At 43.0% G+C, this 12,564-nt stretch overlaps 1 protein-coding gene across 6 annotated transcripts in view; it reads left to right on the forward strand.

Moving 5' to 3' along the window:
- The first annotated feature begins 2,146 nt into the window (after positions 1 to 2,146).
- acap3b (ArfGAP with coiled-coil, ankyrin repeat and PH domains 3b) overlaps positions 2,147 to 12,564 on the forward strand; it is a 93,099-nt gene continuing 82,681 nt past the window's right edge. For 4 of the 6 annotated variants that reach the window (XM_072666474.1, XM_072666471.1, XM_072666469.1 and 1 more), the window contains exon 1: positions 2,147 to 2,356. In XM_072666474.1, coding sequence (XP_072522575.1) covers positions 2,310 to 2,356 — 47 coding nt within the window. In that variant the 5' untranslated portion in view covers positions 2,147 to 2,309. The remainder of the gene's footprint in view (positions 2,357 to 12,564) is intronic. The other 2 variants (XM_072666472.1, XM_072666473.1) reach the window with 1 other exon arrangement.

Genomic DNA, 12,564 nt, shown 5'->3' on the forward strand with positions numbered 1-12,564 from the left:
TGTTATGTAGTCTGCAGGACGCATGTGGAGAGATACTGCCGCCACTCAACTGCCTGTACAGAATAGAGACAGTGAAAAAAGGGCGCTGTATTAAATGTAAATATAGGATTTCGTCAACACAGCGTTAAAGACACTGCGATGTTTTTATCACTGCTTTCAGTCTAATTTTAAAAATGCATTAGAAAATACAGTTGAAAACTACAGGCATTTTCCAGTACAGCTACCACCTTCAGCGAATAGACCGCTTTCACGGTCCGTCTGCAGTCAGGACCCCGCCCGCGGTTTTGTTTCCCGCCCGTGTTCCGGACTGTCTCCGTCTCCTGCGCTGCTATTGGCTGATTCGCCGTAACGCTTGTAAATATGAGCTGTTAGCCAATCTGAGCACCAGCGCTGGGAAGATACCGGCCAATCCGAGCGCAGGGAGGCGGGACTGGTCGGAATACAGGTGGGAAAAGAACAGTAATGACTGGATTATTGCGAAGTGCTTGTAGGCATTTATAACGTCTCTAATTATTATATTTAATAATTAAAATTAACTCGTGAGAAATTTACAGCTATATGATAGTAAAAATAGCTGCAAGCTGCAATATTAAATTAATCTTTAAAAAAAAAAAAAATAATAATAATGTCTGATTGCACGAATCTGAAGTTCATATACCTGTTCAGGTAAAAGTACATTTAGCCTACATGTTAGTAACAGCCTCTAAATTGTAAATTAGCCTGTCACAGCTATTCCTGACTGGAGTTTTGAATTATAGTTTGGAATATTGTACTATATGTCCAAATGTTTGTGGACAGCTCTTCTAATTACTGAATTCAGTTACTTTGTGCAGTACAATCTTCAAAGAGTCATAGTGTTTGTTTTAATAAAGTGTGGCCACAAGATAATATACTGAGGCCACAGATTAAGTTCATAGTGGCCACAAAACAATATACGGAGGCAACTAGATAATATATTGAGGCCACAAGATAATGTAATGATGCCATGAGATGATATTTTAGTACAACCGCAATATATGAAATGTAGCTACTGTAAACTTAATTTGTGACCCTAACATAATAACTTGTGCCATGCCTTTTTAAAGAAAAAAAATTATAATAATAAGTAATAATAATAATAAGTAGAGCTGGGTGATGTGTTGTCTACACTTTTTGTTTACACGTTTTGCTGTGAAGACCAGTTTTCATATATTACCATGTTTACCTCTTACCATGCAGTTTACCTCTTCAGTGTATGAAAGTTATTTGGAATAAAATATTGCTGCATTATTATTATTAAACCAGCACTGCTCCCAGCGGACCACATTCACACACACTTAACTACACACACATGTTCAGGGAACAGAGGTCCCTCAATGTTAAAATACTATGTGCAATACATCCCCCCCCCCACACACACACACACACGTGCAATTAAGAGTCATTTGCAATAACCTGTATATAATATTGATATTGCTTTTTAAAATCTTATTTATATTGTGTATATAGTGTAAATTATTTATCTACATTTTTTGTAACTGAGTGTCTTGCTACCCTTTCTGCTGTGACACTGAGAATTTCCCCACTGTGGGACTAATAAAGGATTATCTTATCTCTTGAATCAGAATCAGAATCAGAATCTCTTTATTTCACCAAGTATGTTACACATACAAGGAATTTGTCTTGGTGAGAGCAACACGTATGACAAGTAACAAAAAACACAGAACACAGATTATTTACAGTCTTAAACTAAAGGAAAATTACACTAAACAATAAATAGGGTAGGGGATAAATTAAAAAAGTAAGAAGTACTAAAGGTAATAAAGAGCTGATATTTACAGAAAGTAAAGAGCTGATATTTACAGAAGAGAACATCTGTACAGTGTGCAAATAGACATAGTGCTATATCTTATCTTATGAAAACATATTACATATTCGGACACAATGAAATCCCTCTCTCTCTCTCTCTCTCTATATATATATATATATATATATATATATATATATATATATATATATATATATATATATATATATTAATAATTATCTAATCATTACTTTAGGTTAAAGTCAAGTATTTTTCGTTTATGATCCCTAACGTTTGCGTGAACTTTGTGGACGGTCCCTTAGCAGAGCGGCGCGGCCGCCGGTGATGAAACTGAAGCTGGGGGAGTGAGTGAGTGAGCGGAGCGTGTCACAGTGTCACTGCTCCAGTGGGCTAGAGGAGCTCAGGACCCGCTGGATCACAGCTTTACAGGACGGTCTAACGGACAGCAACCTATGAAATGATTTTTTCAGATTTCTGACTGGAGACGGATTAAACAGCCAAAATGACGGTGGATTTTGAGGAATGCATCAAAGATTCCCCCCGTTTCAGGTAAGAAGAGCCTGGGGATCGTCCACTAAACTAAACCGCTGCTGAGTTAGTTTTAGTGTGTATTAGAATAACATTCATATTGCTTAGTGCAGATTTTGTGCTAATATTTCCTTAAATTGTACAGTTTTTTCTGTTGTTTTTTTTTTTTTTTTTTTTTTTTTGCTTTAATACATCTGCATTTATTTTTTAATTTAATTTTTTAATTATTTTACCGAGTTACACTTAACTAGCTATATCCAAACATTAAACCTCGGTGTGCTCCTTTAAGGAAACCAGTTGAACGCTCACTTTTAGGGGATCCTTATTGACAATAATTATCCAGCTAGCCTTGAAAAGCGAACACATACGAGTGTTTACTATGCAATCAAATTAAGTATAATATGTGTAGTTCAGATTTGAGAGGTGTGATAAAGCTTAAAATTGAACAGAACCCCGTTAATCGAAGGACACATGCTCGAAGCCCCCGTCGTCAAGCTGGGTCCTGTCTCGCTAAAGCAGTGCGTGTGGCGTTGCTTGTTTTTCCGCCCGTATTTCGGAAAGCCCGCCCTCTCTGTGCTGTGATTGGCTAGTAGAACACACTGACACGCAATCAGCTGTCGGAGTTGTTTGAGAGGATGGTCCGCCAGCCAATCGTAGCGCGGGGAGGGCGGGCTTTGCTGAATACGGGTGGGAAATGAATGGAATAACGTGCAGGGGGGCGTTGCTTGTTGCTCGGAGGTTATCGAAGTTATCAGTGTTAGCTAGCATAGCACGTGAGGACGTAATGACACTATGAGACTATTATATTGCATTTATTATGCAAATTGTAAATTAACGCTATTGTAATAAATAAAAAAAATATTGAAAAAGTCCCTCATGGACAAAAGTGGCGAGATGTTACAGGGATGTAGTTCAGATGGTCGTGTTGTCTCCTTCTCTCAGGGAGTTCATATTTGCTTAAAAATGTGCTTAAAAATATGGCATCACATATCACCAAGTTATGGGTCAACAGCATGCATGTCTTCATAACAGAGCCACTAAAAGCATGGTTCCAATTATGGGCTTCTCTCTCGTGACTCCTTTACACCACTGTGGGGGTCCTAAGGTGAGATCATACTTGAACCTCATTTAAATCTAATAACTACAGGGCTCATATTTCCTGTGCACCACTGGCCTTTTTATTTTACCAAAGCTTTGAGAGTGAGAGGTCTGGTCTGGGGACTGTGGTTGACTTTGATATCCTTACTAATATGGTGGGACGTTTCTCCTGGATCAGTTTCCTAACCCGAAGGCAACTGATAGCCTGAATATGCTCACAGAGGTGCAGATGTATGTGCTGCTTGCTGTGTCACATTTAGCTAAACTAGACATCTCTGGGTCTAGGCCATTTTTATCTATGGGAAAATGAATGGAGTATTTCTGAGAATTGCCCTCCCAAACATTACTGGATCCTCTGATTTACAAGGTCACCGATGCCTCCTGCTAGTGCGGACCACACCCTGAGGTGAGGAAGGCTTTCCGGGGTCTAGGTGTGACGCCTGCTTTTTGCGGCCACAAGGGCAAGACTAGCTTATTTAGAAGGTAAACACCTAGAGCCTTAACAGCCATATACACTATATGTCCAAATGTTTGTGGACACCTCTTCTAATGAATGCGTTCAGCTACTTTAAGTTGCACCCATTGCTGACACAGATGTGCAAATGCACACACACTCACACAGCTTGTCTAGTCCTTGTAGAGAAGTACTGCCAATAGACTAGGACTCTCTAGAGCAGATAAACATGAACCTGTTGGCACCATGCTGTCTAATGCCAGGCATGGGCTAGAGAGGTATGAAGCCCCCCAGCATTAAGCATCAGTGGCAATTTAGAGAATGGCGTTCATTTTTCCCATTGAAAAGGGAACTGTAGACCTGGAATTCCTAATTTGGACACAATGCTGAGGCGCCGATGCTGAATTCACACTTCCAACTTACATATTCATGTCATAGTAGTTGCCAAATAAAAAGCCTCAAGATTAATAACCGAACAATAGCCCTGCAGTTTAAAGGGTTAAAGATCTTGCATCTTTCCTTATGCAAGGAAATGGAGGCCACATGGATGTATTTCCTTTCCTTTTTTCAGTCCAGTCCATGTGTGGGTCACACATGAGGCGGCCCAGTGCAGCCTGTGTTCAGTTTGTTGATGTAGGTATGATTTATTCGCCCTAACTCAAGGGCATTTAGACTTGGCTGCATAACACTGCTGGACATCGGGGCGTCCGCTTGTGTCTCACGGGTGATGAGTGATGTTCGGAGGCCTGACCTCCTACCCCTGCAGCAGGGTCTCCCAGCCAGAAGACCCTTTGAAGGCCAGGCAGGCGGGGGGACATGTAGATGGGACTCTCCATGGGGAGGTTGCATATTCTGGGCTAAGCTCCAGCACGCTTCGTTCTTCTGATGCATAAAAAAAGCTAACATAAACCAGGGACTGGAGGCCGAACTGCTCTAAACGGCCACTTGGCAACTTTATGAGGTAAAAACACTGTCAGGGAATTGCTGCTGTGGCATCAAGGTGAATTATAACTGTGTCTGTGGAGCCACAACTCGCATGGTTGAGATGTTTCATTGACATCAACCGATAAGTCCATATCCTTTGGGTTGTAAAGAAAGAAACATCCCTCATCCTTTGGTATTAGTTTAATTTGGCATTTATTTTTGCATTTAGAGACCACACACACATAGACCATCTCTACAAAGTGGTGTGTCAAAGGCCAGACATAGCCTCTTGCCAGCGTTACCTGTTTGTCTGCTACCACTTAGTTCACAGGAAGCATCATGAAGAGGAATATTCACTCACATGCTTCCTCTCCTCCCTCTAACTCTTACAGTTTTACCTCTCGCAGCCATTCGCACTGCCCCTCTCTCTTTGAACCATCTGGATTATACCCTGACATCTGAGTTCACGCTCGTGTCACAGAGGCTAATGAGTATTACAATATTAGATAGGCTCTGCAGAATACAGCAGATTAAGGCAGATTACCACATATTTTCAGTTGGAGTCGCAAAGATCTGCAGATTTGGCCCATGAGCAGTAAAATGGCTATACTTTCTACAGTAAAAGGAAAAGGCCTGTACCTGCCTTCACAATCCTGAGTTTGCACCAAAAAAATGCGCCATCAGATTTATAAGGTTTATATTTGACTAACTAGTCGCGAGTTCGAATTCCAAGCAATGCTGCTTTGCCATCAGCGGCCGGAGTCTGAGAGAGCACAACTGGCCGTGCAGAGTGTGTCCCACTACATATACACACACTATGCACACATTGAGTCCTAAAAGTGTGAGTTATTTATTAATTATTTAAACATAAAGACTGGAGCTGGAGCTGGATCGTTACTCATGAGGTACTCGGATCAGATTGGGGGACAAGAAGACTGGATCTGGACATCTCTAAAAAAAAAAAAAAGGGAGCCATGCATGTCATACATTTTATGTCAACATTTATGTGGCCTTGGCCAAGCCATATAAAAACGCAAGTATAAACGCACCCAAGATGCACTTAAATCCGATGCAAATCCGATCACTCAAACGCATCCAGGAGGAGGTCTGAGATGCATTTCAGCCACATTATGGCAGTGTAATGACATCCATCTTTCTCTAGGACATATCTGACAACCAAAATCCTGTAAAAACCTCAAACACCAGTAAAAATTGCCATGCTACCAGCAAATCTGCATATTCTGTAACACACAGCAATCAGATTTCAGTCTGACTAACCGAAAAAATGCATGGTGCATTAAAAAGGCATGAAGAAGCATCTACTTTTTCATACATCGTATAACGCTGATACCCTGTGTGTTCAGTTTCACATGAGGTAGCTTCATGAATACCCAAAGCCCTTGAGCTCTGTGAGCTCACTGATGGACAGATAGGCTCCTGTGGCTGTTGCGTAATGCTGCGGAATTGGGCCATGAGAAGGAATGCTCTAGTAAGACCTTCCCACACACTGCTTGTCACCTGCTGAACTGCTTGAGGTGTATAAACCCCTGCCTGTCTCTACCTGCATGTCTGAACTGGGGAGCTGTATGAGGAAAAGGCTCGCTTGGGTGGAGCTGGGGAGATTATACATGCCAGAAATCAGGAAATCAGGACTGTCTGTTGTTCTTATTGGCTTCCTGTTGTATTCGATGCAACTGAAAGGAATCTTAATAAGTCTTGAACGAGATGGGGCATGTTATGTTGTCATTCAGATTCATTCAGGTTCTGGGTCTGTGCAGGTTTTGTTGATGGGTGAAGCAGACTTTGCTGTCTTTGCTGTCTGCCAGGAATTCCAAACCCCACAACTCTGCCAAAGTACACAATTAACAGACCTTTATCACAGTCTCTGCGTCGTCATGTCCGTCTGCACCCCCTTCAAAATCTTCATTGGGCTTCGGCACAGCCAACAGGAGGTCAGTTAACGTGTCTGGAGGTCCGTGACCCTGCACGTCTGCTGCCGCCCGCTGATCAGACGGTGGAGTGCATCAGAGTCTGATCTGCTAGGAAGTTTAGAGGAGCAGAGAAGGAGCTGAGGGTTCACACCACTTCAGTTTAACTCTCGTTTTATTGGTCGCCTTGATAAAAATGACGCAAGATGGGTGGAGTTTCTCAGCTGGAGTTGTACATTAAACTGGATGGGGTGGAAACTTTGGTAAATTATGGGTGTATTTAGGAAAGAGTAGTAAGTAGCCTCAGCCATTGTTTACAATAATGCTATTTATGCTACTACACTAATGAACGTAGAGGTGTGATAATGGTCTAGACATTTTTTACGGGCCCTGTCAGTCACAGGCTCTTAGAAGGCTCACAGAAACCTAACCCCACCCCTCATATGGCGACTATTTTCCTAACAGCAACCTGCATGTATCCCTCTGCCATAAACTAAGGCATTAAATAATACATATTCATCATATTTTTGGAGTACAGTCCAAGTTGTGAAATGTCAGAATTCCCAATGTTCTGAGGTGCAACATGCCTGAGTAACCTCTGGTAACCTCTCTGTACTGGCACACAGCCTTCAAAGTGACTGCCAGTGAATAAAGCACTTGGGTTTTATCAATGTATTGTCAATGGACACCAGTGTATGACAAAGATAGACCGTTCTACTGGAACGACGTCCTTTCATTACTCTCTCTCTCTCTTTCACACAAGTACATTCTTGTCGCAAATTGGTCCTATTCAGCCTCGACCCACGACCTACGGCAGCCTCTCCTCGAACAAAAGCAGACAAACTAGTGTTGTGAAGCACGCTCAAAGACATGCAACCTGAACCTCGGGCACCCCACCTTCTATGCATTTTCACACACGCTGGTCCATTCTGCTGAGGACGTCTGCATTTCAATGGTGTCCAGAGCAGATATTCATCACTAAATCTCTTGCTTCCAGTACAGACTATAGCTGCCTTTCAATTGGTAAGATTGACGTGGCTCTGGGAGCAGATGGACTGGAAGCACACCCAGCGAAACAGGCTCCTCCGGTCGCCACAAGGCAAAAGCGTGCTTTGTCCTCGCGCTGTGCTTTCACCAACCGGCACTGATGACTGTGTATTTTCTATTTGGTTGCCGTGGTAACAGGAAGCTGACACTTTCCTTTACCTCGGCTGCCCACGCCAGAGGGAAATGCACAGATATGGGAGGTCACGACCTCGAGACGGACGCAACATGTGTTTCTAATGGAGGCTCTTCCTTAATTAGGGTGCTGGAATGCTCGCAAGGAATATATGGTCGGTGTTGACGGTGTGCCCGACCTGTGGATTTATAATATCAAATGCTCAGCCGCTGTGACCCAAATGACCCATGACTATATGGACAAAAGTATTGGGACAAATACTACTATAATTGTTTCCTCTGAAATCAAGGGTATTCAAAAAAAAATGATCCTGCATTTATTGGAGTAACTGTCTCTACTGCCCAGGAAAGAAAGAGGCTTTCTAGTAGATTTTGGAGGAGCATTGCTGTGAGCATCACTGGATGGAGCACCATCATCCATCATTCCAGAGAACGCAGTTCAACTGCTCCACAACTCAATTCTGGGGGTCTTTATAGGCATGGTGCCAATAGGTTCATGTTTATCTGCTTTAGAGACTCCTATTTTAGTGGTAGGACATACGTAGATATGCTCAGACTGGTCTGAAACATGATCAGGAGGCCAGAAATCACAGTCTGCGCCCCTCACAGACTGTCGAATTAAACCTGCAGACTAGAGCCAATCATTGGGACTGAGAATCAGGACTAAAATCAGGGTACAAATCGCGTAGTGTGACCCTGGCACAAGCGGGACTAATTCTACTCCCTTTGTGATGACCCATGCAGTTGGTCAGTACTCAAGAAGTACTAATGATACCCACGATATTCTCAGAAAAGCATGTTGTGCTGCAGTTGATCACAATAACAGTGAGTATCATCATATTGCCCAGCTTTAATGCCAGAGCTATCAAACAGTGTAGTGCTAGGCTTCATTCTGGACAGCTGCATGGGCTGTATGTATCCATAGGAACCTTTATTTGACCAAAAGCACTTCATATGCAGCCTCCACAGAACCTTCGTCAATTACTTCCTACCAGCATGTGATCTTCTCTCCTTGCTGACCTTTTCAGAAGATGAATAAATGACCAGCTGCCAGTAAAAAGCGACAAACTACCTTCTGCAGGAGATATCTCATCAGTGGCAGCCATGGCAACAGGCTTTTTAGGTCGGGAGGTGGATGCCTGCCTCACTGTGTGTGCATGTCTATGTGTGTATGGGTGTATGCGTCTTCATTAAGTGATGGCTAACCGGTGATTCGCCTACCCATGCTGATTCACACTCATGCACAAGTGGAATCTGTAGAAAAAGGATGACAAGTCCCACTTCTTTATGTAGGTGGACGGAGTGAGATATTAGTGGAATCTTGAATGTCTTGCTGTATTATTTCCACAGAGACTGCTCCTATGTCTTAACTCAGGCAATATGTGCCATATTCTTTAAGGATGCACAAGGGATCTTGGAATGATATTGGCATTGATGGTTTAGTTAGTTTGCATGTTGAATGGCATTGTGTAGAAAAGCAGAAAAACAACACTTTAAGCAGCACTATGTAGCTTTTTTTACCTTTTCAGAATCATTGCGATGATCCACTCGGGGGCACCGAATGAGGGGAGGTAAAGGTAGGATGATTCTAAGGGTCTGTGACTGACAGAGGCCCTAAAAAAATATTAATTCAATAATTTGGCAGAATTTTTAGAATTGCAGGCCTAGTGTAATGTCTTTCAGTGCCTCCACCGACCTGTAATAAAAAGAATAGCTCTAATCTCTATCACTCAGCACGCTGCTACCTGCACTATGTAACTTTGGTGAAGTGGACAGGACAACACCCTAGAACTGCAAGAAAATCACAGTCATATCTGTGTAAAATCCTGTAATACTATTCGACCACCTCAGCCCACATGCGTCTCTACCTTTCAGCGAAGGCTCTCTATCTCTTAAAAGTCAAGACATGCATAAAAGTTTGTCCTTTTTGAGAGTTGGCTCAAAGTGCGGATTCCACTTTCAGACAGTAGGGGGAGGCCTTAGCGTAAGTGCGTTACGCACGTAAGCTATGTCCGAAACTTTGCCCTGTTCACTATATATGCACTACTTTGGGGTTCCACTGTTTTGTAGGGGTGTCTGAAAAGGTAGTGCTGAGTTTTAGCTGAGGTTAGTATTCCAGTATTCCAATGTTCATCCAGTCCACTCGTCATCCCCACCCAAGCAATTAACAAAAAAGCCCTAAACAAACTCGACTCGAAGACTCTGAACTTTACTTATTTCCTTCTCTCCATGAAGACTGGGGCACCATGGCTTCCGACCCCTGCTGTGAACACCAGGGCACCCTTTTTCATGTCGGCAGGCTGGCAGACCCTTTGAGAACTTCAAAGCGGCATGAGAAATTGAGATGTTGCTCTGCTCATAATGTGTCGAGGCTGCTTCAGAGTTGGTATGAAATAGTGGTGTTTATGTTCTCAGCACTTGAGTCTGGAGCGTTTATTCACTCCTGGGATTAGTCGTTGCAGTATTGATGACTCTACTGAAATGCATCTTCTCAGGATGCCGGAGCTATCAAACACTATATGGACTCTGTCGCTACTCTTCACTCAGAACAACTGCATTGGCTGATCTGATGTAAATAGGTTCTGATACTTACTTCGAACAGACTGTCTATCACAGTCAGGGCAAAGGTCTTGGAACAACCAATGCAGTGATCAAAATCAATCGCAGTCAAGAGGAGGTCTCAGGACAAGGTTATTAGAACCTCCTCCTGCCAGGGCAAAGGTCTCAGGACAACTAACACAGTGATTAGGACCGATTAGAACGAGAACAAACAAGGTAATTAGAACCAATCACAGTCAGGACAGAGGTCTCAGAACCAAACATGCGGTGGTCGGAACCAGTTGCAGTTAGGAGGAAGTATCAAAATAATGGAAGGGATAAGAACCAGTCACAGACAAAACAGAGGCCTCAGAACAGTCAACACAGTGATCAGGACCAGTTGTAGTCAAAAAAACAAACAAGGTGATTAGAACCAATCACAGTCAGGGCAGAGGTCTCGGAACGAACAATGCAGTGATCAGAACCAATCGCAGCCAAGGGGAGGTCTTAGAACAAACAAGGTAATCACAGTCAGGCCAGGGGTCTTTTATCAATGTGATCTCAACCAATCACAGTAAAGACAAGGTCTCATAAAAAAATAATGCAGTGATCACAACCAATTAAAAACAAAGGGAGGTCTCAGGAAAAAGTGATTAGAACTAATTACAGTTAGGTCAGAGGTCTCGGAACAAAACAGAGACCAGTGAGCAGTGATCAGAACCAATCGCAGCCAAGGGGAGGTCTAAGAACAAACAAGGTAATTAGAACCAATCACAGTCAGGACAGAGGTTTCAGGACAAAACGTGCAGTGTTCGGAACCAGTTGCAGGTAGGAGGGAGTCTCCAAATAATGGAGGGAATTAGAACCAATCACAGACAGAAAAGAGGCCTCAGAACAAACAACACAGTGATCAGGACCAGTCACAGTTGAAAGAAGGTCTCAGAACCAATAAAGTGATTAGAACCAATCACAGACAGAACAGAGGCCTCAGAACAAACAACACAGTGATCAGGACCAGTCACAGTCAAGAGAAGGTCTCAGAACCAATAAAGTGATTAGAACCAATCACAGTCAAGACAGAGGTCTCAGAATAAAGGAGGGGATCAGAACCACTCACAGTCAAGAGAAGGTCTCAGAACCAATAAAGTGATTAGAACCAATCACAGTCAAGACAGAGGTCTCAGAATAAAGGAGGGGATCAGAACCACTCACAGTCATGGCAGAGGTCTCAGATCAACAAGGTACAAAGACGTGACCAAAACCAATTACAATCAAGGGAAGTCTTAGAACAAGTGAGGGGATTTGAACCAATCACGGACATGGCAGAGATCTCAGAGCAAACTACGGTGATCAGGATCCAGGACCAGATCTAAAAGAAAATGAGATGGTGATTAGGACCAATCGGTCTCAGAACAAACTATGTGATTAGAACCTATCACAGTCAGGCCAGAGGTCTTCTATCAACGTGAACTCGACCAATCACAGTGAAGACAAGGTCTCAGATTAAACAATGCAGTGATCACGACCAATTACAGTCAAGGGGAGGTCTCAGGACAAAACGATTAGAACTAATCACAGTTAGGTCAGAGGTCTCCGAACAAACTATGCAGCGATTTGAACCAATCACAGTCAGGGCAAAGATATCAGAACAAACCACAGTGTTCATGATCCAGCACAGTCAGGAGGACGTCTCAGCACAAGGGTGGGTTCTAAGAGGAATCCAGACATCTGTGCATAAGCCTTAAGTTAATCTCAGGAAAAGCTCAGCGTTTGGTCACAGTCTCTTCCAGTGGAGGTCTATCTTGAGAAGTCCGTCCAACAGCATGGTCTGGAAAATAATTCAGGAAGCACCAATATCTCTGGTAAGACCTTAATACTTAACGTCCATCCCTGAGTCTTTCACTGCAACCTGCCATGTCACACAAATCTCATAGCTTTACCTAAACAATGCATGCTGTGTCTTTCCTGTTCACCCTGGAACCAGCAGAGCCAAACCGGAATAGCAAGGCCGTGAAGTCACTGTCTTGCATCGGAGCGATAAGCGCTGTTTTAACAAGGTAATCCCGACATGTCTTCTCGGATGCTTCCGAGAGAATGAAAGTGTGGAT

Source organism: Salminus brasiliensis, chromosome 21, assembly GCF_030463535.1.
Source record: "Salminus brasiliensis chromosome 21, fSalBra1.hap2, whole genome shotgun sequence".
Taxonomy (NCBI): domain Eukaryota; kingdom Metazoa; phylum Chordata; class Actinopteri; order Characiformes; family Bryconidae; genus Salminus; species Salminus brasiliensis.